Source organism: Haliotis rufescens, unplaced genomic scaffold, assembly GCF_023055435.1.
Source record: "Haliotis rufescens isolate VD_foot unplaced genomic scaffold, xgHalRufe1.0.p SCAF_10, whole genome shotgun sequence".
Lineage (NCBI taxonomy): Eukaryota > Metazoa > Mollusca > Gastropoda > Lepetellida > Haliotidae > Haliotis > Haliotis rufescens.
Genome location: NW_025963780.1, coordinates 36750427 through 36778356, shown reverse-complemented (window position 1 = coordinate 36778356; position 27930 = coordinate 36750427). Strand labels below are relative to the sequence as shown.

At 40.7% G+C, this 27930-nt stretch overlaps 1 protein-coding gene across 1 annotated transcript; it reads left to right on the top strand.

Annotated features, from left to right (window-relative positions):
• Positions 1-447: 447 nt before the first annotated feature.
• On the top strand, positions 448-27638 carry LOC124131065 (sodium/potassium/calcium exchanger 3-like). The gene is made up of 9 exons (XM_046494150.2): positions 448-763; positions 7867-8043; positions 8919-9002; positions 9863-9966; positions 20049-20149; positions 21232-21497; positions 24830-25039; positions 26661-26762; positions 27111-27638. The coding sequence occupies exons 1-9, from the start codon at positions 544-546 to the stop codon at positions 27440-27442; spliced, it is 1596 nt and encodes a 531-aa protein (XP_046350106.2). The 5' UTR covers positions 448-543; the 3' UTR covers positions 27443-27638.
• Positions 27639-27930: the final 292 nt, after the last annotated feature.

Here is a 27930-nt window from a genome sequence, read left to right as displayed (position 1 = left end):
AGCATTTCACATGAATATAATGAACACAAAATTAAATTATTCTCGAAAAAAGGAAAAGGAAAACATTTCCCGGTAACAGGAAATTATTTACATTCCATAAACATTAAAATACGAACAACATATTACCAAAAAAAGTAGATATTGTTTATTTTTACTGCCTTGTGACATTGTCCGACTCAGGTTGGATCATGATTTTATCGCACCGTGTACACATATAAACACGCGTTTCTACAAAGATAATACCCGCACATTTGCCTAGATATCAGCAGATATTCCAGCAAATAATATACACTACTCGACACCAGTTACCTCCCTTCGAAAGTAACGCAACTAACGCGATGAAAGATCTAATTAAAAAAGAATCTCATTTACAATATTTGTTGACGCGTGTGACGCTTACGATGGAATCCATCGATGAGAAGCGATAAATAGTTTCGCCCACCTGTGCCACGTGTATTATTCGGGTTGTCTGTCATGTGACGGAGGGTTGTGTATTTCTAATACATTGATACAAGACTAATGGGTTGAGAGAGGAAACGGACAATGGAGGGAGGGACTAGATTTGCAGAACGGTCTAGACTCACTAGACGGACTAGACAGAGGAGTAGACTTGTCAAGCTTGTACTTGTTGCGTGTGTGTATCTTTTAGGTGTTGCTGTCACAGTTGGAGTCCGCGTGATACGAGGAGAGAAAGAAGATGTGATTACACAGGAGGACGAATATAGTGAATACAGAGTAAGAAGGGCCGCCGACCTCGAAGAAGGTAAACGTTGCTCTCTGTGTAATTCCTCTCTCCATCTTAACAACAACCCCACCCCACCCCCACCCCCCACCCCCTCCCCTCCTGTCCATTCCACTCCACCAGCCCCATCTCTCGCAGGCTAACCCTCAATACCTAAGGAAGGAACATTTGCACTCATGTCTGTCTGTCTGTCTGTCTGTCTGTCTCTCTCTCTCTCTCGATTTATATCTTTATCTGTTCATTTATATATACTAGTATAGATATATATGTATATGTCAATATATAAAATTATAATTATATAAATATCTATCTATCTATCTATATTTACACACAGAGGGAGAGAGAGAGAGAGAGAGAGAGAGAGAGAGAGAGAGAGAGAGAGGGAGAGAGAGAGATTCTATGCGTGTCCAGTTTGAAATATGCACTTTCATCACCTATCTATTGCCATCTTTCCTTTTATCTGTTGACGTACTTTCCTATATTTCTGCCCACACATAGACAGTGCATCTCATATTTCGAATCGTGTTTCAATACTTTATTCAAACAATCTGTGCCTGCCATATGTATCTGCCAGAATGAAGTCGCCTTAATCCCCTCAATACCGCAAATCAAGGGTAGTTACCAATCTCGAGAATCATCGTTACTATACACCCTACAGAGCTTCCAGAGCGCTTAAGTGGGAGATCTCATGTCTGATGACAATACGTCTCGTTTATTGGCTTTTGGAGAACTCTGCATACGTCACAGAATCTAATAAGCTGTCCACAAAGAATCCTTACCAGGCAATTTACAGCAAGTGATTAACAAAAGCCATATGTCAAGGCATCTGTCATGAGGTTTTCGTATATTTAGTAGTGGTAGACCGTGTTATCCTTAGAGTTTGATGTAGTGTCTAATGTCGGCTTGAGGAGATCTGGCGTGCTGCTAGTTGAGGTGAGCTGGCAGTGTAGTGGAAATGTCAACACATGGCATGAGTCATCTCTTGGAAGCTGACATGGTTGACAGTCGCCTATAACAGATAGATAACCCACAACAGAGCTATTTGCTTTACGTAATTGATATACTTGCTTTACATGACAGACAAACAGGTTTCACATGATAAAGTCACAGGACAAACATGTTTCACATTATCGTCACTTGCTTTACATGACAGACAAACAGGTTTCACATGATAAAGTCACAGGACAAACATGTTTCACATTATAGTCACTTGCTTTACATGACAGACAAACACGTTTCACATGATAAAGTCACAGGACAAACATGTTTCACATTATAGAGTCCCTTGTTTCACGTGACAGACTAACATGTTTCACATAACAGAGACACTTGTTTGATATGACAGACTAACATGTTTCACATTATAGAGTCACTTGCTTGATATGACAGAGTAACATGTTTCACATTATAGAGTCACTTGCTTGATATGACAGAGTAACATGTTTCACATTGAAGAGTCACTTGCTTGATATGACAGAGTAACATGTTTCACATTATAGAGTCACTTGCTTGATATGACAGAGTAACATGTTTCACATTATAGAGTCACTTGCTTGATATGACAGTGTAACATGTTTCACATTATAGAGTCACTTGCTTCACATGACAGACTAACATGTTTCAGATTATAGAGGCTCTTTCTTGATATGACAGACTAACCTGTTTCACATCATAGAGTCACTTTCTTGATATGACAGACTAACATGTTTCACATTATAGAGTCACTTGCTTCACGTGACAGACTAACATGTTTCACATCATAGAGTCACTTGCTTGATATGACCGACTAACATGTTTCACATTATAGAGTCACTTGCTTCACATGACGGACTAACATGTTTCACATTATAGATCCACTTGCTTCACATGACAGACTAACATGTTTCACATTATAGAGGCACTTTCTTGATATGATAGACTAACCTGTTTCACATTATAGAGGCACTTTCTTGATATGACAGACTAACATGTTTCACATTATAGAGTCACTTTCTTGATATGACCGACTAACATGTTTCACATCATAGAGTCACTTGCTTGATATGACAGACTAACATGTTTCACATTATAGATCCACTTGCTTCACATGACAGACTAACATGTTTCACATTATAGAGGCACTTTCTTGATATGATAGACTAACCTGTTTCACATTATAGAGGCACTTTCTTGATATGACAGACTAACATGTTTCACATTATAGAGTCACTTTCTTGATATGACCGACTAACATGTTTCACATCATAGAGTCACTTGCTTGATTTGACAGACTAACATGTTTCACATTATAGAGTCACTTGCTTCACGTGACAGACTAACATGTTTCACATCATAGAGTCACTTGCTTGACATGACAGACTAACCTGTTTCACATTATAGAGTCACTTGCTTCACATAATAGACCAACATGTTTCACATTATAGAGTCACTTGCTTTACGTGACAGACTAACATGTTTCACGTAACAGAGACACTTGCTTCACATGACAGACTAACATGTTTCACATTATAGAGTCACTTGCTTCACATGACAGACTAGCATGTTTCACATTACAGAGCCACTTCCTTCACATGACAGACTAACCTGTTTCACATTATAGAGTCACTTGCTTCACGTGACAGACTTACGTGTTTCACATCATAGAGTCACTTGCTTGATATGACAGACTAATCTGTTTCACATTATAGAGTCACTTGCTTGATATGACAGACTAACATGTTTCACATTATAGAGTCACTTGCTTCACATGACAGACTAACCTGTTTCACATTATAGAGTCACTTGCTTCACGTGACAGACTTACGTGTTTCACATCATAGAGTCACTTGCTTGATATGACAGACTAATCTGTTTCACATTATAGAGTCACTTGCTTGATATGACAGACTAACATGTTTCACATTATAGAGTCACTTTCTTGATATGACCGACTAACATGTTTCACATCATAGAGTCACTTGCTTCACATGACAGACTAACCTGTTTCACATTATAGAGTCACTTGCTTCACGTGACAGACTTACGTGTTTCACATCATAGAGTCACTTGCTTGATATGACAGACTAATCTGTTTCACATTATAGAGTCACTTGCTTGATATGACAGACTAACATGTTTCACATTATAGAGTCACTTTCTTGATATGACCGACTAACATGTTTCACATCATAGAGTCACTTGCTTCACATGACAGACTAACCTGTTTCACATTATAGAGTCACTTGCTTCACGTGACAGACTTACGTGTTTCACATCATAGAGTCACTTGCTTGATATGACAGACTAATCTGTTTCACATTATAGAGTCACTTGCTTCACATGAAAGACTAACATGTTTCACATTATAGAGTCACTTGCTTCACATGACATACTAACATGTTTCACATTATAGAGTCACTTGCTTCACATGACAGACTAACAAGTTTCACATCATAGAGTCACTTGCTTCACATGACAGACTAACATGTTTCACATTATAGAGTCACTTGCTTAACGTGACAGACTAACATGTTTCACATCATAGAGTCACTTGCTTGATATGACAGACTAACCTGTTTCACATTATAGAGTCACTTGCTTCACATAATAGACCAACATGTTTCACATTATAGAGTCACTTGCTTCACATGACAGACTAACATGTTTCACGTAACAGAGACACTTGCTTCACATGACAGACTAACATGTTTCACATTATAGAGTCACTTGCTTCACATGACAGACTAGCATGTTTCACATTACAGAGCCACTTCCTTCACATGACAGACTAACATGTTTCACATTATAGAGTCACTTGCTTGATATGACAGACTAACCTGTTTCACTTTATAGAGGCACTTTCTTGATATGACAGACTAACATGTTTCACATTATAGAGTCACTTTCTTGATATGACCGACTAACATGTTTCACATCATAGAGTCACTTGCTTCACATGACAGACTAACATGTTTCACATTATAGAGTCACTTGCTTCACGTGACAGACTAACGTGTTTCACATCATAGAGTCACTTGCTTGATATGACAGACTAACCTGTTTCACATTATAGAGTCACTTGCTTCACATGACAGACTAACATGTTTCACATTGTAGAGCCACTTGCTTCACATGACAGACTAACCTGTTTCACATTATAGAGTCACTTTCTTGATATGACAGACTAACATGTTTCACATTATAGAGTCACTTTCTTGATATGACAGAGTAACATGTTTCACATTATAGAGTCACGTGCTTGATATGACAGACTAACATGTTTCACATTATAGAGTCACTTGCTTCACATGACAGACTAACATGTTTCACATTATAGAGTCACTTGCTTCACATGACAGACTAACATGTTTCACATTATAGAGTCACTTGCTTCACATGACAGACTAACATGTTTCACATTATAGAGTCACTTGCTTCATTATTCACTCGATTAAGATTTTTTTAAACACGTAAATATTCTTACCGGAGGAACGCGGAAGTTAAATATTTTGCTTTTTCCGAATATGTTATACGACATTTATCTGTGTAATATTTTCTGGATAAGAAGTGTTGTTATTCATTTGCGTATCTCCGGACACGTGATATACCCATGACTGTGCAAGTGCTTATACAGCAATAGGGCTGTACTTTGTAATCACAAGAAGTTAACATGTTTTACCAACGGAACTGGAATTATCCGACTGGTAGCGTATTATTTTGTTGAAAAGATGTGATCAAATTAGTCAGATAATAACGTTATTTATCATATAATGGACAGTGTTGTGGATGCGATAAACAAATCTTATAAAATATGCAAACGAGGTAATATATCTTTAAAATTCTATTCTATCCTATAAATATATGATAGCTTGCTAAAATATATTTGCAGAGGATTCCAGAATGTTGATATCCCGTGTGTGAGAGTGCATGTAAGGCAACGAGGCTGCCAGTCATTTAGCTCTATATGATATGTTTGTTTCTTGTTTAACACCGCACTCAGCAATATTCCAGCTATATGACGGCGGTCTGTAAATAATCGAGTCTGGTCCAGACAATCCAGTGATTGACGTCATGAGCATCGATCCACGCAATTGGGATACTATGACATGCATCAACTAAGTCAGCGAGCCTGACCACCCGATCCCGTCTGTCGCCTCTTACGACAAGCATAGTCGCCTTTAACGGCAAGCATGGGTTGCTGAAGACCTATTCTACCCACAGAAACTCGTTATTGGTCAGTAAATAAAAATATATACCCCCTATATGTAGTTCTCTACTTACATATAGGGGGTATATATTTTTATTTACTGACTAATAACGAGTTCCTGTGATTCTTCCCCGGATCTTCACGGGTCCTAACCACATGTAAAACATATGAACATGTATAATAATTCAATACGGTACATCTGTAGGAACCCTGAATCGTCGATACCAAGAATAAAGCGCTTGTTATCGATAAACAAGTGTCACGTATTCATCATCTGTCATGTTTTGTTTCGAATATTATACGCGCCGGAAGTGGAGCGTTGTCCGGGGAGACAACTCTGTCTAACTTTCCTTAAGGGAGCCAATCACCCATAACTATTCCAAGCGTATAAATGTTTGAAATGCATCAAAAATGGGATGCATTTTTCTCTTGATGCACGTTGGACATACTCCTGTGCATGTGTGTAGATGAAGCACCTCCCTTGGCCAACAATGACCTCACATAAATCTACACGGGCCATCATCTAAATGATGATGTGTGTAACTGAATCTGTGAGGCCAGTGTCAAAGCCCGAGTAACGTTAGCCACTTCAGAGACTTTGAAAACAGTTACATACGCGATGAAAAAAACATTAATACACCTGCTGACACGACTGAATACTCAACAAGGCCAAAAGACAAAAAACAAGAATGTTAATAAATTTAAAGCGGTTTGAATTTAGTTGAGCAGTAATTATGTGCATTTGTAATGCTTTGTTTTACATAATGACCATCTGGCCATGAAAAAAGATGTTTGTGTATATAATTATCTACACCTACGTCTACATGGTATTTATTAGACGCTAGATTGTTCAGACAATGCCGATGCGACGTTTAATTAAACTCTTTCATTCGGTATAAATGTTTGTGAAGCTATGGTAGGTCTAAGGTCTCCATAATGTTGATTTAACGGTTGTTTTACGCCGCGCTCAGCAATATTCCAGCTACATGACGGCGGCATGTAAAAAATCTAGCCTGGACCAGACAATCCAGTGAGCCTGACACCCGATCAAAATGGTTGCCTCTTACGACCAGCATCGGTTGCCTAGGACCCATTATAACCCGGAATCCGCGATAATGACGCGTTGGGGTATAGATGATGGTTTAGTATGATATAATATGAATTCGAAAACATGAATGAATGAATAAATTAGTTAGTTAATTAATGAACTGGGTTTAGCGCCGCTTTAAACAGTATTCCAGTTATATCGCGGCGTGTCAGCTTAATGTGGGAGAAGCCCTAAGTGATGCAGGTCTCAGACGTTTACCACTTCGGTGAAACCCACGAGCACGGGTATGGTGCCGACAAACCTAGAAACATAATCGGGGCGAATCAGGATTCGAAGTCACAATCATAGGTTTCTGGCATGCCCAAGGGACGGAACTCTGCACAGCGAATCGCGGCGCCTAAAACGACTGGGCCACCCGTGCCCCCTGAATGAATGAATTGCCAACTATTCTATTTGTGATTAGTATGTATTAGGTTGACATCTGACATATGCTTATTTTCGGAACAGCTGGAATAATACTGACAACGTTAACAGCTTGTATACAGCTTTTTTTAAATGAGGGGCGTATTTTATGACCACAAGCTGAAAACATGTAAAACTAATGGAAGTGAAAAAACCGTATTGTAGTCGTATTATTTTGTAGAAAGCACAGCACCAAAGAGTTATTTGATGAAGTAATTTATAATGTTGTGATATAACATGGAGTATACACGATCACCCTTGAGAGTTTCCAGTGTATAAATGTGTGAAATGTTTCAAAATGGGATGCACTCTCCACTTGATGGCTGCGTCTCGAAAACAGCATTTCTTCACTCTGAAGTCACGTGACAGATGAAACTACCCAATCTACCGTCTCGTTTAAATGATCAGAATATTTTCTTTCACTTACAGAGGAAAGAAACTGCACTCCGAGATCGGTGGACAATTTCTTTGGGAACTTCTTTACGTTGGAGCAAACTCAAGATGGCGGCTTTGTGCTCCATCTTTTTATTGCCATTTATCTCTTCGCGTCTCTCGCCATCATCTGTGACGACTACTTCGTCGCCTCGCTGGAGCTCATCTGTGAGAGTAGGTGACATTGTAATCAGGTCAAGAAGGCATTTTTGTCATTCCTTATATATAATTTGTTTAAAGCACATGATATGATTCGAAATACATGTTAAGTAATGACAACAACATGGATGCTGCTCTTAAGGTGGTTAAATATATGCAGACCGCCTCCGTGGTTCAAAGGAAAGCGGAAGGTCGGTGGTTCGATCCCCGGCCGCGTCATACCAAAAGACGTTGAAAAATGGTATTTGTTGTTACCCTGCCTGGCGTTCAGCGTTAAAGGGATAAAACAAAGGCCTGGTCGGCCAGACACTGTGTCTGGATGGGGTATACATGATAAAATGAGGCATGGTACCACAGTGGGCTCGCACTATAAAAGCGGCACCAGTCCGGCAAGTATAAGCACATACGCATGCACGCGCGTTTTGCATGTAAGTGAAATAACCAGTTGTTATTCAAAGTCTACTTTCGAATGATAAAATGTGTACTTAGATGCAGGTAAGGTTTTAAGTGAAAGAGTTGGATTTAACGCCGCTTTTAACAGTATTCCAGTTATATCGCGGCGTGTCAGCTTAATGTGGGAGGAAAGCCCGAAGTGATGCAGGTCTCAGACGTTTACCACTTCGGAGAAACCCACGAGCACGGGTATGGTGCTGACAAACCTAGAAACATAATCGGGGCGAACCGGGATTCGAAGTCACAATCATAGGTTTCTGGCATGCCCAAGGGACGCAAGTCTGCACAGCGAATCGCGGCGCCTTAGACGACTGGACCACCCGTGCCCCCTAAGGTTTTAAGGTTATGCTGTATAAAAGTGTTTTGATTTGTAGACAATAGAAGAGACAGACTTTTGTAACTGCACTGTATCTAAGGTCGAGTGCTTCTGTCCCCAGATCTGGGTCTGCAAGAAGACGTGGCGGGGGCCACATTCATGGCCGCAGGGAGTTCCGCCCCAGAGCTCTTCACGTCAGTCATCGGTCAGTCGCAACATTAATACGAACAATGTGCTTATTTATTATGCGCCAAATCCACCCCCAAATTCCATAAGCATGCGATGCATGATTCAATAGTTACCGCTATGGTTACCATGAATCAGATCGCCTCCGTGGTCTAGTGGTAGAGCATCCGCACGGAGAGCGTTGATGACATGCATCAACCAAGTCACCGAGCCTGACCACCCGATCCCGTTAGCCGCCTCTTACGTCAAGCATAGTCGCTTTTTACGGCAAGCATGGGTTGCTGAAGACCTATTCTACCCCGGATCTTCATGGGTCATTTTCACTTAGTGATAAGTTTGTTTGACATTTCCAAATCTCAATGATATTATCGATTTTTTTAATCTGACCATAAACGTTTTGTTGAAGAAAGTGTTGCTAGTGGAATGTTGTTTGTGTGTTTGTTGTTAATTGCCGCACTCAGCAATATTCCCGTTATGTGACGGCAGTCTGTGAATGATCGAGTTTGTAGCAGACAAGCCAGTGATTGATATCATGAGCATCGTTCTGCACATTTGTAATACGATAACATGCATCAACCAAGTCAGCGAGCTTGACCACCCGATCCCGTTAGTCGCCTCTTACGACAAGCATAGTCGCCTTTTACCGCAAGCATGGGCTGCCGACGACCTATTCTACCCCGGATCCTGGGGACTGGTTGAAAGCGTGTCGTCGTACCCCGGTCGTTGCTCATAATATCAATCACTAGATCGTCTGATCCAGACTCGATTGTTTACAGACCGCTGTCAAATAGCTATAATATTGCTGAGTGAGGCGTTAAACAACAAACGAACAAAGCAGGCAAGTGGGGAATTAAAGCAATGTTTTTTTTGTCATTTCAGGTGTATTCTTCGCCAAAAGTGACGTCGGTGTTGGCACCATTGTGGGGTCGGCAGTCTTCAACTTGCTGTTCATTATTGGTGTCTGCGGGCTCCTGGCCGGTATGGTAGGTAGCGCTTACACAGGAGGCTTTGTACTGAGTTTAGGAGACGGAAGTAGTGTATGGAGTGAGGTTTGACGTTGTTGTGAACAGTATTCCAGTTGTATCGCGGCGTGTCAGCTTGATGTGGGAGGAAAGCCCGAAGTGATGCAGGTCTTAGGCATTTACTACGTCGGTGAAACCCACGAGCACGGGTATGGTGCTGGCGAACCAATAATCATTATAATGGCACGCCTTAACGCAACTCAGCACAGCGAAATGATGCGTCGAAAAGGACAGGAGCACACGTGCCCTCAAATTAATGAAGCATAACTGTTGAAGCTCATGTTTATTTATCTTTATTTATCTTAATATCGTAAATTGTCCAACACATCCGTAGGCTTGACCGCTCATCCGTCGCGCGAAAACCGGGTTGGATTCCCTAAATGGACATTGCTAAGGTATTGCTGAAATCATACTCACCCACTTATCCTGTGGTCTCCACTTCGTGAACACTCGGTTCAAGACGAATGGCGTTCTTCGTCTTCCATTATCCAGTGTATCACACTCCATTCTTTTTTATCAATACCCTCGACCCATTCCCACCTTAGCCTCGTTTTGGAAGTGTCGTTACCTTTTCTCGTGCATGAGCCTAAAATGAACAACCAATCAAATTGGTGCTTCTGAATACGAGTTTGGCATAGAACTACATTCAAAATCAAAGCCTTTATCGAATTGTTAAATGTCATGAGAAAACTGTTTTTTATTATCATTATCATACTGTACAGCCATAAACGACCCGTGAAGATCCGGGTAGAGAATAGGTCTTCTGCAACCCATGCTTGTCGTAAGAGGTGACTAACGGGATTGGGCGGTCAGCCTCACTGACTTGGTTGATGCATGTCATCGTATCCCAATTGCGTGGATGGATGCTCATGATGTCAATCACTCGATTGTCTGGTCCAGACTCTATCATTTACAGACCGCCGTTATATAGCTGGGATATTGCTACAACAAACACAACAAACAAACAAAACAGCAATAAACAGTGAGCCGCACAGTTAGTGATGGTGGTGTGAAATGCAGCCATGGCAACAGAACCTAACCTGTCGGGCAAAAGAAAGTATGCACTTGAAAATTGGAATTGACCAAGATATTACGAACGTTATGAAAACGTTACAACTCTGAGAATAGTCGCCGAAACACTGCAAACTTAAGGTCCAAAACGTGATACTGGTATCAAATACATTCACCATCGAATATTCATTTCTTGTATAGTTCATTTTTAACCACTAGTCCAGTTCCTCCTGTTCTTTTGTAAACAATTGGAGATATTCTGAAAGCTTTCAATGTACAGATGATGAAAACCAATGTTTCCAAATTTTCCCATCATTAATTTGGCGGCCATCTTGGATTTCAAGATGGCGGCCATTTTTGCCCTTATTTGTCAAGTCTAAGGTTTCTGAGGTATTTGTTTTGTCATTTGATTGTTTATATGTGATACTATGCCTACTCATATGTAATAAAGACATGCTTAAGGTAATGATTTAACATTCTTAACAAATAACTACCTCAACTTTTCTAATATCTTAGTTGGAATTTGCAATATTATCAGTAGTGTGGATGGAATCCTATACACGTTACAACTGTCTATCACAAAGTAAAATTGTTAAAGAATATATTGTACCTTAATTATAATATGACCACTTAAAAACTGTCATATATCCAATAATTACCTATGGTTATATGTTTCTCCAGCAACTCAGCAACATAAGAGTTCTAACAAAAGAGCCATCTGTATCCATGCCTTGGCATTTAAATTTTCAAAATGTCAAATAGAATTGTCATAGTCAAATTACACCAAAAGGGTCCCTTGAAGTCTTGAATAATAAAATCACAATTCGTGATATGTATCTTGACGTCATATTCACAGAGAGTCATCAAACATGTCATTGCTGTCATCACCATCATTAGTTGACATATTTGCGTCATCGTCGTTCTCGGGCGGTCGGGTAGCCTAGTGGTTTAAGCGTTCGCTCGTCACGTCGAAGACCCGGGTTCGATTCCCGACATGGGTACAATGTGTGAAGCCCATTTCTGGTGTCCCCCGCCGTGATATTGCTGGAATATTGCTAGAAGCGGCGTAAAACCATTCTAACTCACTCACTCAATCATCGTCGTTCTCACACACTGAGGTGCAGAGGCAGAGTTCTGTACATGACAAGTTGTTTGATCGACATGTACATCTTTGGGTCAAACAGTCTTTCCTACACTGACACCTCACCATCTCAATAATAGCTTTGGGGCTGGGAGAACATCCATTGTTGCTGGTTTGATCCGGTTATCTTTGTCCTTATGGAATCCACGTTTCCAGTGGATCTAATTGGATCTGATGGGCCAAATTGGTTTGACCCCACACATACGCTTGAATATGAACCCTCAGAATATGCTGCTTTAGAGCACCCAGTGTTTGTTTGTTTGTTTGTTTGTTTGTTTGTTTGTTGTTTAACGCCGCACTCAGCAATATTCCAGCTATATAACGGCGGTCTTAAAAAATAATCAAGCCTGCACCAGACAATCCAGTGATTGACATCATGAGCATCGACCCACGCAATTGGGATTGGTGACATGTATCAACCAAGTCAGCGAGCCTGACCACCCGATCCCGTTAGTCGCCTTTTACGACAACCATAGTCTACTGTTACGACAACCATAGTCGCCTTTTTACGACAACCATAGTCGCCTTTTTACGACAACCATAGTCGCCTTTTTACGACAACCATAGTCGCCTTTTACGGCGTGTTGGTGATTGCTTGTCACTCTCTGCCATATGTTTGCAGAGGAGATTCCATCTGAGCTCTGGAATATCTGTCACAGAGAGGCCTTTTGGATAGTAGACAGTACATACAAATCTGGCCAATGCTGAAATTATTTGGCCACTGAGTTCATCACTTGGGGTCAGCATAAGGAGAGTATCAACAATATCATCATCCGTTTTCAAGTATCATACATGGCAATCCTCTTTTTTGTCCGACAGTTGAGAAATATTCCCAATGAAACGGCCATAAAATATATGTATGGATCGTAACATTCGTCACCACTCGCCCCTTTCCGTAACCTGCAAGAAGACTCGTCCCCCTATCGATGAATGTTGTGTGCGAAAATACGACAAACCAATCAGAATGCGCGTATGATTTCGAGTTCTTTGTCAAATAATCCCTCAGAAATAATTTTTGATTTGACATATGTCTTGCATCTAAAATTATACCCAAGACACATTTAAATGTGTTCAATCATACTGTATAATTCCGCACGTCCCGATGTGCTTTAAATTGCATCTGAAATATATATAATATATGGGGAAATATATGTAAACCCTTACGCAACGAGTTGACAATTGTTTTAGGTATGCCCGTTTGCGCTAAGACGGATCCCGGTCGCAAAAATGGCCACGAGAGGGGCACGAGTCGCTATTCGGCTTGTCCCGGAATAACACGAGTTGGTCACGAATGAGATCGTAACACCGGCAGCCTTGATTCACCGCGTGATAGCTGCATCTGTATAGGTCAAAATGTTATTTGTTATAACGCGGGCATTTACTCGGCAAATTACAGAAGCCCATATTTTAGTTTCTTACACACCTGTGGGTGTGAAACCCATTTGAGATAACTGGTATCAAACATGTGTGTGAGATCAACTTCCAGGCCAGTGATACTCCATGGTGATGACCTGAGGTCAGATTATGACGGACTACTTTCCAGATCGTAAGTTATTGATAAGTTGCACGTGCTTCAGTCGAATGTCCACCGGCGTCTAACGTAATGTTTTTAGAGTATAAATAGATACATTCCTGTGTAATGGGTTATCGGACGCTTAAGAAACATTCGCTAATCACAAGAACCGTAAAACATCTCATTCTTGATCAAAGACAGCTTTATCTTAAATTCAAGCCATCATCTGAGTTTTTACAATGTCTGTTTACACCACAACCCTCGTTATAGCGGGGGTAATTCGCGATAAACATGGCCGTCTGAAAACATTTGATGCCCGAAAACATATGATCCGACGATATATATGTCTCTTCTCTTCAACCCTCACTTCGAAGTCGGCTAAAATTCGAAATACATCACGCACACTAAAAGTGTTGAATTCTGTGATAGCATCCACTGTCATTTTAGGCAAAGCAAAATTACTGTGTGTTTTGAAATCTAAATATCGGATATTTAGTCGAAGGATTGAATTTAAAAAACAGCACATTAGTGATCACGGGAATCTGTTTTTCACCAAAACACCAATGATAATTCTGAAATGCCGCCGCGGAGCCTGGAATCGTTTAGAATGTTTTGGAAAATACCAAAACACGAACACCGAAGTGCACTTTCCGCCATATTGGATAGTGTTGACAAAAATCACGTTTCACGTATGCGGGTTATGAAACGCCTATAAGTTTACGTACATTTCAAACTCAGCTGCGAAACATGCACCCCTGAATTCCTCCTACAATTTAGAATCAAGTATGATACTACTTCTAGTCTTTCTGGACCGAAGAACCATTCCTCATGTTTAGGTATCTTTCCCCCTTTCTTGAAAACAACAACTTTAGTTTTGTTAGAATTTACAGATACTCCCCACTTAGCACAATATTTATAAAGAACATCTATCTTTACTGTAAATTTAGACCACAATCTGCAATTACTACAACATCATCCGTAAATAGTAAAATCGATTATGCCTGTACAACTTCGTCTACAAAAATTCCACTACAATCAGCGTTCACGATATCCTTCACAAGTTCGTCAATGTACACGATAAAGAGGAGTGGTGATAATATACATACCTGTCTTACACCTGCACTTGCATTGAATACATCAGTCATAGTATTTTTACTGCATCTTACATCTGCTTTTACATTTATATATATACTTCTTAGTAGTGTACTTATCTTACCATGTATACCTTTAACGAGCAACGTATATAAAAGTTTATTTCGATCCACGGTGTCAAATGCTTTTTTGAAGTCAACAAAAGTACAGTAAAATTTTCCACGCTTCTTTCAAAAATATTTATGTGTCAGTGAATATAAAGTAAATATGTGATCAGTCGTTGAGTAATCTTCTCTAACCCCTGCTTGGCATTCTGACAGTATCTGTTGTGCGGAGACCCGAAAATTTATTCGAGATTCAATAATTGATATGAATATTTTACTTATAATGTCTAACATGGCAATGCCTCTGTAGTAATTTGCCTTATCCTTCGAGCCGGATTTATGTAATGGGACAATAAGTCCAAGATTCCATGATTCCGGGAATTGACCTGCCTCAAGAATATGGTTAAAAAGACCTTTATAGAAGGGTAACAATAGGGAACAGGTTTCCAGTTTTCAAATGCTGTATAGCATATATTATTTTACGGTCTGATATTTCCCCACTGATCAGTTCATCGCAGTTTCTACAGTCATCACAGTCTACAGTAAAATGGTTTTCTAGGAAATCTGCGACATCTTTATCAAAAGAGTGATTTGGTTTTACTTGCGGATTTAAAAGTTCTCTGAAGTAGACATACCAATCATCAGCAGTGATGGATGACGATCCCAACTCACGTCTGTAGCAATATTTCTTAATTGTTTTCCAAATTAATTTACAATCTTTACTTTTTGAAGCTTTTACAGTTTCTTCAGAGACAGACATTTCATAATCAACCTTTTTTCTTTTACATGGCACATTTATGTAAATACCATCCGTCAATCAACGAAAATCCTCCTCTGAAGATCCCGCGTACTGGTGTAAGTGAACACGCCATTTTGTAGAAGTCGGTCACCGGCAGTGATGTCATACGGTAGTAAACATTGTTGTACATATTTGGTAAATTCTTTGAGGTGATTTTTTTTAACTCGGCATCATGCGGGTTCTTTGATCCTATCTAATTGTTTACTATCATCATCGCCTTGATAATCCACAGATGGCGGAACGTTTTTAGGTTTAGCTGTAGGGTTACATCATAAGCAGTACGTCGAATGAAAATCACTCATGACCATTGTGTTATGTATCAATGCGCCACTGCGATCATGAGAACAGACAAAATGTATCGATTCGATGCTAAAAAGGTGTCCCACCGTGCTATTTTAGGGTGTGTAAGAAACAGATTACTGCACTTGTGCCTGTCAGATGCCATTTATCTTACAACTTGTTGTTTCAAAACGTATCTAACGAGTTGTAAGATAAATGGTATCTGACAGGCATTCTTGTAGTAATCTATATACTTATTTTACAAGAAAGAAAAATGTGATATTATGGAAGCGTATTAGTGCCAGAGACTAAAAACACCATCAACGTAGGAGATACTTTCATCCAGGTATCAATATTTTCTCGAGTAATCAACACTACTTCCGGGTCGGGTTAGATATATAACCACTGGCTTGATTATTAATGGCCAATTTGTTTGACTTTCTACCTTGACATGTCTTTACTGAGGTATTATCTTCGATCGAAGTTACTGGAGAATGACACACGCCACACTCTCTCATAAACTGTTCTCCAAACTACAAACAAATAAACAGCTATAGGTCATTATTCAACATTTTAGCGAAAGTATTTATCAACCAGATCATGGTAAAGCCGGAGGAATATGTTGATCCTCAGGATTTCTCCATAACGGAAGAGCGGTCGGGTAGCCTAGTGGTTAAAGCGTTCGCTCGTCACGCCGAAGACCCGGGTTCGATTCCCGACATGGGTACAATGTGTGAAGCCCATTTCAGGTGTCCCCCGCCGTGATATTGCTGGAATATTGCTAAAAGCGGCGTAAAACCATACTCACTCACTCACTCCATAACGGAAATTAGGTTTAAGAGATAAAACGTGAACATTAAGCGATGATCATGAGAATCACTCAAACTATAAACCTATATCAAACCAATACTCGTCATCATCCTATAAGACACTGAAGGTACAATTCTGCAGTTTGTGTTTTTATTTTAGCGCTAATAGATTGACACGTTAAAAAAACAATCCCACATGCTCCCAAACATTTAATTAAATTAACAGCAATTCAGTAATCACCTTTATTAAAAATATGAATGTTTGTATCCAACTAGGGTCGCAACTGCACAAGACAACATCACTGTTTGTTTGTTTGTTTATTGTTTAACGCCGCTCTCACCAATATTCCAGCTATATGACGGCGGTCGGTAAATAATCGAGTCTGGACCAAACAATCGATGACATGCATCAACCAAGTCAGTGAGCCCGACCACCCGATCCCGTTAGTCGCCTCTTACGGCAAGCATGGGTTGCTGAAGACCAATTCTACCCCGGATATTCACGGGTACACTGTCTGAGTAATGATAAGTACGATTATAATATTACATACGGAGATGAAAGTATCATCTACGTAGATGTTATTATTATATCTACGTATATGTAGGTATCATTCGCGTAGATGAAAGTATTATCTACGCAGATTATAATTTTTTTTAGACTGTGGCACGAATACGTTTCCATATGATATGGCTGTTATGGCCTTCTGAAACAAACGGAGGACCAGTACTTACGTTCGATTTCACAACCATTGTCGACCGTGGTGAACCCATTGACCAAGCTGTCACCCAAGTTAATCATGTGTGACCATTTGGCTCATGTCAATCATCGATTTACATAATACTTCAATGAAGTTAAGTCGTGTATAACTTAACGCCACAGTTAAAGCCAATGAGTTTCATTATGGCCATTAATACTGCACCTTGATCATGACTTTACTCTCCGATTGATGTTCTGCGCGTTATTTTGAACTTTCTCGTTTCACATGCATTATGTACCTCAGGTACAATGGCAGCTTTGTCAATCAAGGAACACCTGTAGCCTCTCATGTGTTGGAGCATTACACATGGATATTGTGTTTCTTCTTCTCCTGGAAGCCACGTTGAATTGTATCTAAGGTTGCATTTTATTTCGGGTACTGTCCTGTTATCCTTGATTGACCACAGGTTGAATCCAGTCAACCCAGGTTGACAGAAAGGTAGTCACCTCGGATGAACCTAGATGAACGTCGTGGGAGACAAGGGCCGACATTTTGATATCATGTTCTTATTCGCTTCGTTCAAACGAACATAAAATATTTACCATGTACAACATACGCATCTCAAGGGTTAGGCCTACCGCAGCTGACAAGCGAGCAGGTTTAGTAACAATCACAAATAAATACACTCGTCAAACTCGTAAACAGTCTTTCAAGTCGAATCCACGAATCTGTCAAAACCGCGTCCGTTTTCAGTAACCTGAAATATACAATTCCAAATAAAATTGTGGCCAAAGCAAAAATGATGTAACAAGTTTTGCAGTTGTTATTCAGAAATGTTTGAAATTATAACCATAATAAATTTATCTTAAAATACTCTCCCTCTGTGACTGCTTTTTCATCCGTTTTTAGGGGCGGTGGGGTAGCTTAGTGGTTAAACGGTTCGCTCGTCACGCCGAAGACCCGGGTTCGATTCCCGACATGGGTAGAATGTGTGGAGCCCATTTCTGGTGTCCCCCGCCGTGATATTGCTGGAATATTGCTAAAAGCGGCGTGAAACCATAATGACTCACTCACTCAGTCTTCCGTTTTCCTTGGCTCAGTTTTGGATGCCAATTGTAACTTTACCAGCAACTTCCCATATCACACCTAACGCATCGTACCACTCAAATAAAAGGATCTGTCCTACGGCTCAACTTTGCCCATCGGCTAAACACTCCAATACTTTGTGAGCTCAAATTCTTGAGCCAATATTTAGCAAGATGTCAAATCTGCTCGCCTGTGTAATGCGAAGACCTCGAATGGTTCAACACAGTCAGTGAACACTACACGTCACCTTGCTCACGTGACTTCGTGACACCACATTCACGTGCAATGTGTCTGGCTGCGGCAGGTAAACTCTTACCGTATTCAACTCATAATAAAATATCTAATGTCGATACAAAATCCCATCCACAACCCCTCCCCACCCCTAGAATATTAAATTGTTGGTCGCAAAGTGACTAATCCATATTCGACATATGAACACTCCTGTGTTGGTCTATGTTAGTCTACTAATATTACAAACTGGCTCGTCACGCCGAACGCCCGGTTTGATCTCCCCAATGTGTGAAGCATGTCATTGATCCCAACTGCGTGGATCGATGTTCATGATGTCAATCACTGGATTGTCTGGTCCAGACTATTTACAGACCACCGTCATATAGCTGGAATATTGTTGAGTGCGGCGGTAAACAAACAAACAAACAAAACAATGTGTGAAGCCAGTTCTTAGTGCCCAGGGTCATGGTGTGGCTGGAATATTCAGTTTGCTAGAACTGTATTCAACTAGTCCTCCCTCACATTAAAAGACATGCCGTTAACCCCCCCCCCCCCCCCAAAAAAAAAAAAAGAAAAAAAAGAAGGAAATTTAGAACCGGGTTCCGTATGTTTGTCACGTGACGTTTCCAGAGCATAACCCGTTCAGCATGAAACTTTTATTAAGTAATTATGGTTTAAGTATGGTTTAGAGTTTGGAACATGTTATGTATTATTGTTGTCAAATGAAAAGCTCTTCCTACTGAAAAGGTCCCATTACTAATTCACGTCCTTGGAAGGTATTGAAATCAATTTAAAAATAGTGGGAAACATTTTGGCATAACGTCAGTTGTACACATAAGCTTTAGGAGTACCCGTTTTGGCATCGTGGGGTATATGGCATACCTTTTTAAGTTTATGCATATCTAAAAGGGTCTGGGCTATCGATGAAATAGTTTAATGGTTAAAGTTGAAATATAGCCGATGCCGCGTTAACTTTTCACCCAATTAACGGGTATGGTGCTGACAAACCTAGAAACATAATCGGGGCGAACCGGGATTCGAACGCACAATCATAGGTTATCTGGCATGCCCAAGGGACGCAACTCTGCACAGCGAATCGCGGCGCCTTAGACGACTGAAATATGAAAGAATCATGTGGTCGTTAAGTTTTGTTTGTGGTTAGTACACCAAACATCGGACGGCTGAGACAACATTTATCTCTGTCGTGTTGTTTTTTGTTGTGAGAATGTAGACCTTGTGTGTGTAACTGTTGACGCCCCTTATGCCCCTGTCTGTTGTAGGTGATCCATCTCACCTGGTGGCCGGTCATCAGAGACACCGGGTTCTACCTCCTGTCTGTACTCGCCCTCGTCATCGTCATCAACGACACCGAGGTCTACTGGTGAGTCACACTTCCTGTTGCTACTACCACTACCACTACCACTATTACTACCACTACCACTACTACTACCACTACTACTACCACTACTACTACTACTACTACTACTTCTACCACTACCACTACCACTACCACTACTACTACCACTACTACTACCACTACCACTACCACTACTACTACCACTACTACTACTACTACTACTACTTCTACCACTACCACTACCACTACTACTACCACTACCACTACCACTACTACTACCACTACCACTACTTCTACCACTACCACTACCACTACTACTACCACTACCACTACCACTACTACTACCACTACCACTACCACTACCACTACCACTACTGCTACTTCTACCACTACTACTACTACTACTACCACTACTGCTACTACTACCACTACCACTACCACTACCACTGCTACTGCTACTGCTACTACCACTACCACCACTACTGCTACTACTACTACTGCTGCTGCTGCTGTAAATACTAATACTACTGCAAATAATACTGCCACCACTACTATTACTGCAAATGATACTGCTGCTGCTGCTTCTGCTGCTACTACTACTTCTTCTACTACTACTACTACTACTACTACTACCTCTTTTTCTATTAACACCACCGCTACAGCCACAACTGCTGCTACTACAACTTCAACTGAATCCTTGATAGACATTTAGAAGTTGGGAGAACATGAATACATGACATGTTTATGGAAAGCAACTTCTTTTTTTCTTTGTACGACGTTTCAGACCTACTTCATGCCCCTTCATCACCTACAAAGAATAAAAGAAGCTGTTATTCATACAACTTCAACTACTACTACTTAATAGTAATAATAATAATAGTAATAATAATACGACCATGTTTTCTACTACTACTACTACACTAGTACTACTACTACCATTGCTGATACCACTGCAACTACTATCACTGCTAATACTACTGCAGCTACTACTTCTACTACTGATACTACAACTATGGTTACTACTACCACATCCACATCCACTACAACTACTGCTACTACTTCTACTACTGTTACCACAACTCCACTATTCGTCCTGTATGTTTCAGGTACGAGGGGATGGCGATGCTGATCATGTACGCCCTCTACATCATCATCATGTACTTCAACCGACCCCTGGAGACAAGAGCGGAAGTTCACTTCGAGAAGTTCCGCCAATGGTGGAGGAAGAAATATCCCAAGACGGATGTAAAACAGCCTCTGATTGGCGGAAAAGCGGCACCGCAGAAAAAGGCGGAAAATAACGGAGAAGCAGAAACAGCCTTCAATGACGACCCCATGTGCCAGTCACTCGAGGACCAACACCACGAAAAAGGTTCCACAAAAAATATAAATGCAGAAGTCATAGTACCAATATATTACGTACCAATGTGTGAGTTAACGTTGTTTTCCGCCGCATTACAGCACACATTATAAGAGACGTGGTATTGTTTTTTAAGCCGTAAATGTTGCAGCTACAGCGAGGAGCAAAAGAAACTATACCTCTCAGTTGATTTGATCATGTGTTTGATTTTCAATTGAAAATATCTTAAGTTTTATAATATTATATCCAAAAATGTACTGAACTGGCGCTTAGTCAGCACTCAAAGAATACTTCTATTTTCTATTATGTTTACACATATTATTTGCTTTAAAACATTTACGAATTAAAAAAGATCGCATAATACACTACACAACTGCTGCTGGGTATCATAGACATGTTATCTTTGAAAATTGAAAACTTTTTTTTTCGGCACAAATGTACATTTTACGATCATGTAGATTCATTTCTTACCCCAGTCTTCATTTAAGCAATTTATTTTAACACAAAATTACCCAGCCACTTTATAGAAACTGTTGCAGGTGTGAGAGATGCTTAAATAGACATAATCAAATTCTAAAGAACAGTTCTTTCAAATTTCAAATACATAAAAAACAGATTCGGTATACTTTCTTTTGATCCCCAGTTTATATAGCGGCGGTCATTAAAAAAGGGGGTCTGATGACACACAATCAGCCAAGTCACGGACCCATACCACGCGATCCATAACTGTTTGTTTGTACGTTTGCTGTTTAACGCCGTACACATGTATATTCAAGGTGCTTGGCGATGGTCTGTAAAGAAACTAAACGGGCAATAAGGTATATACACTCTTCAAAAAAAGAACCATATAGGTAGTATGTAGTTCATTGAACCTGACAACACAAAAAATCCGGTACATTAATTGGATATATGTTATTGGAAAATGTTGGTGGCCTGATATTCGACAAACGGTGCGTCAAAACGCAGCCATTGTCGATTTGCAATGTCTTAAACATCATTGTTTTCACACTTGTTAAAAAATGTCATGGAGGAAAACAGTAAAGCAAAATGCACGTGCAAGCTATGGCATTCGTAACTCGTGGTAGTGGCTATAAAAAGGCAAGCATAAGCCAATAATTTGTCATTCAATTGCCAACAAGTTCGAAAATGCCGAGACTCAGCACTGCCGATCGGAACATCGCCACAGGACGTATCCAAAGAGGGGAACCGCAGTCTTCTGTTGCACGCCATTTCAGCGTCCACCACAGCGCCATTTGCCGCCTTTGGGACCGATACACACAGTTCAATTCCACTGCAGACCTCCCGAGAACCGGCCGTCCAAGAGTTACCACCCCTGCACAGGATCGCTACATTCGGCTGTTCCACCTACGTCATCGCCATGCCACAGCTACGATGCCTGCAGGACGCATCCCTGGTTTGAGGAGGATATCGGACCAGACTGTCAGGAACCATATTCGCGAGGCTTGAATCCGACCAAGGAGACAAGTTATCGTCCCTGTTTTGCAACAGATTTCATCGACAGCGACGCTTGCGTTGGTGCCATACCTTACAGCCTTGGAATTTGAGAAACAGGAGACGGGTGTGAATCACGATTTCTTCTTCACAGGCGAGATGGAAGACAACGTGTTTATCGTCGTCGAAATGAGCGTTTTGCCCCACACTGTGTACTTGAATTCGACAATTTCGGTTGCGGTAGTGTCATGGTGTAGGGGGCCATATCGTACACCACGAGATCTGACTTGGTTGTGGTTCAGGGAAATTTGGCAGCGAATCGCTACATTAATCAAATTCTTCAACCTCACCTTCTTCCAATCATTGACCGCCAGAGGGAGCTGTTTCAACAGAACAACGCTCCACCGCACACAGCTCGTGTCATGGTAGACAACGTCCATAATGCCAACATCAACGTCTTGCCCTGGCCGTCGAGATCTCCAGATCTCAACCCAATCGAACACCTCTGGGATGAACTCGATCGACGTGTACGTCAACGTCAGAACACGCCACAGCCACGCCCACAACTGGCCAACACGTTACAAGCAGAATGGCGCAGAATACAATACAATGGTGATAAGAATGAAAAGCACGTGTTTATGGATTTCAGCTTCTTTATTGTTTGTAACGACGTTTCAGGGCGACTTCCTGCCCCTCCCCCTCATGTTCATCCAATTTCTAAATACCTATAAAATATTTCACCTTTGGCATTTAATGTCCAATCAGACAAACGTTGTCATGAACCGGTCGCTTTGACAGTAACATTTTGTTGTTGTTGCTGTTGTTGTTGTGTAACGCCACACTCAGCAATATTTAAGCTATATGACGGCAGTCTGTAAATAATCGAGTCTGGACATGACAATTTAGTGATTGACACCATGAGCATCGATCTACGCAATTGGGAAACGATGATATACATCAACAAAGACAGTCTGACCACGTGATCCCGTCAGTCGCCTCTTACGACGGACATAGAATGATAAAGAGCAATATTCTAACTGGATTCGTCACTGGGCCCGGATTTATACGGGTATACTAGACGATTACGGACGCTAGGTTCCAGAGACCAATTGTATCCTGAGGGAGATACACATTTTAACGGACTCTCAAGACACATTAGGTGTTGATCCTGAAACCTCGTATACTGGATCGAAATCCCCACGGGGGAAGGTGTGAAATTATAAAGTTTGCATTGGTTTTGGTTTCTTCGTTCTTTAATATTCCATTTATTTGATGGCAGCCTGTAAATATTGGAGTCTGGACGCTATGGGGATTAATGAAAAAAGAGGCCAATGAATTTCCAAACGTTGATTTTGGGTACCATATGACATATTGCAACAAATCGATTCTCATTAGTCGAATGTTAATAAAAGCATAGTAACCATGGACTTATCTACCAAAAGAGTCGTATTCGTGAATATTGAAGCGCACTGGTTGGCCCCATACGCACGGCTGAACGTTCAAATGCGTTGAAAGTCTACATTGACACCTAAAAAATATTGATTATTTGCAATCAAATAGGTCTCATACAAAACACATCTTCAACGACAACTGAACGGTTAACATAAATCTAACTTGCTTTGTTATTATCGATCTCAAGGTTTGAAATAGAATTATGACTCCGGTGTATTTGGAGCCCCAGCGAGTGTGTTCAAGGTGTTCACTGGTATCTGTCAGCTCAGAGTATGTTTTTGTCATTAATCCAGCAGAAAACAATTATTTCTTTAACAGTTGCACTCAGGGGACTAATATCTAGACCAAACACTGGCGTCAGATTTTGGAGGATATCTCTCTTTAGAACAAGCTTTGCCTGAAATTCAAAAATCAAAATCAAAATCAACCTTTTCCCTCAGAGTACGAATCTCCTTGGACCGTACCTAATGGGGTGGTCCACCGGATCTACTGGTTTGCCATGGTACCAATCCGATGTCTGCTTCACTTCACGGTGCCTGACTGTCGACGTCCCGGGAAGTGGCGGAAGACGTACCCCCTGACCTTCACCTTGTCCATAGTGTGGATTGCCGCCTTCTCTTACGTCATGGTGTGGATGGTAACAATCGCAGGTAATAATGGTTAACATGGTGACCGTCACCATGACAACGACAGCAAATACGTTTCGGTGCCTGACAACATTTCAAAACAGTTTTGCTTTACATAATAGTCTTTGAAAGGCATTTAGAACTGATACACATAAGGCAGAGAATTTTATGGATGTCAACTTGATCTGGGGTATTGTCTATTGCTATTCACCTATCAGCGCCAATTATCTGTTGACTTTCCTTGTTAAGTTTCCGCCTTTTGTTATCTTATTACTTTTGTTGTTCTTTCATGTACATATGTATGCTATCTGCCTCATAGCATTCATTCACCTGATGAAGGAGGAAGCATATACTAAACGTGTACTTCACAATAAAGAAGTTGGCAATCATAAAATTCTATTCCTTTAAATAATTAGGTTTGAAATACATGAGCTCTAAGGCCTTGTCTGTCGCAGTGCTGATTTAACTGATGCGCAGATTAATAACTGAAAAACTGTTTACACAAACAAGCTCTCTGGAAACATCGACTTCAACATTTATTCTATTTTCGTCCATAATTTCAACAACATAAACTTCAAATGAAAAACGCCCGGTGTTTCCTTTTCTTTTCAAATTTTATCAAATTTGGCACGACGATAACCCATTTTATGTTTACAATCTATGTTAGCGTTACAAGAGTCTTATTGAAAATGTAGAATCTGATGTTAGACAGTAGATTAATCAAATTCTTTATGTACAACTTGTCACCGAGGTGTTAGAGGTGATGAATACCATTTTATGTTCATTTGCAAAGAAGTTATTCAATGTTAAGATCCAAATATTTACCCCATTCGAAATAACCTGTTTAATTCCAAAGAGATTAATATCATAAGATATATTTCTGTGTTAATATAAGATAAACACGTGACTAAAACATGTTAAGCTTGGGCCATGTGGACAGACGACTGAACTTACCCTTGACTTCAGTTGGCATTTTAGAATATAGGGGCGGTGGGGTTCGATTCTCCCCATGGGTACAATGTGTGAAGCCCATTTCTGGTGTCCCCCGCCGTGATATTGCTTAGATATTTTAAAAGCGGCGTAAAACCATACTCAGTCACTTACTTATAAATATACTTTTTGAGAAAATGAACTAATCTGGCCCCATGCAAATGCAGAAGGCTGAGGATGATTGAGACGTGTTTGCGTTATTGATCTAAACACAGGGACGGTCGGGTAGCCTTCTGGATAAAACGTTCGCTCGTCACGCCGAAGACCCGGGTTCGATTACCGACATGGGTACAACGTGTGAAGCCCATTTCCGGTGTCCCCCGTCGTGATATTGCTGGAATATTGCTTAAAGCGGCATAAAACCATACTCACTCACTCTTAACACAGGCACTTCACCTTGCGCTTCACCTGGCGCCACGAGGCCCTGCAGCTACCTGAATGTTCTGGAATATTTGTTACTTCATCCATCATATCTACAAATAAGATGAGGCACAACATTCCTACTCCTTGTCTGCTACATGACGCATGTATACATGAACAACTGTTACAGAAGGGCAAAACTATACATTCAAGACATTCTTATAAAAACAAAAAGTATTATGTTTTAGCTAGGGTTGTCACGTACTCACTTTTTTATGCTGTTTCGTCACTACAGGGGACGCCCTTAACATCCCCGACACCGTCATGGGGCTCACCATCCTCGCTGCTGGCACCAGCGTCCCCGACTGTCTGTCCAGCGTCTTTGTCGCCAGGGACGGTACGTGAACGTCACAATGACGCTTTCCTGCTGCATATCGGGTCTGCTAGACGTAATTTTTTATTATAATGAAAACTATCGCCTTTTACGTTACGTGAACATCGTAATGCCGTTATCTTGTCGCGTAGGTGTTGCATCTGAGTAAAATATTTCATTTTAAAGAGATTGCAATGGTCCCCCCCCCCCTCCCCCCCCCCAAAAAAAAAAAAGTAAAAAAGAAAAAAAGGCCATCATATCGCGGAGATCCCATCGCGATCCCACAGTTGTAAATATAAAATTTAATAATTCACAAACCAGATCTCAAGGTATTATTATGTCAGTGACATGTAAACGTCTTTTTATTTCCAGGCTGGGGGGACATGGCTGTCTCCAACTCCATCGGAAGCAACGTGTTCGACATCCTTATTTGCCTGGGGTTGCCATGGTTACTCCAAACAGCCGCTGTCACCCCGGGCGAATCGTTATCAATCTCCAGCAGCGGGCTTGTGTACTCGTCCTTGACCTTGCTAGGAACTGTGGTCTTTTTGATCGTGTCCCTCACAATCAACGGATGGCGACTTAACAAACCCCTTGGTGTCGTCTACCTCGTTGTGTATGTCATTGTCATGGCTCTAACCTGCTTGTACGAGCTCAATGTGTTTGGAGACCTCAACCCGCCATCTTGTCCCAGACCAGAGTGACTTAAACGCTGCGATTCTATTGGATGAAAGAGATCGCATTCTGCCCGCCATGTTGTCTGAGATTGAAGTGTTGCAGTGCATAAAATGATGCAATGTCATTGGACAAAATCAATGAAAAAAGAAATGAGTATAGATACTTCTGTGCCGCGGTGAACGATATCATTGTGCATGAATAAAGTTCATATGTGTTGTATAACTGTGATATTAGAAAGTTCAAGCAAACATTTTTCTCTATGAATATGACTTCATATAATCGACCCTGGCTTTTGATACGTGACGGTTTTTGAAGTGTTGCTGAGTGAAGGTCCAGTAAGATATCTTTTGCCTTGGCAGGCAAATTATTTACTTTTGACCAACCCTCCATTAAGATGTTCGAAATTATCCATACCATACAGCCATACTAAGGGAAACGTGTGATGAGTGAGTGAGTGAGTTGGGTTTAACGCCGCTTTTAACAATATTCTAGTTATATCACGGCGTGTCAGCCT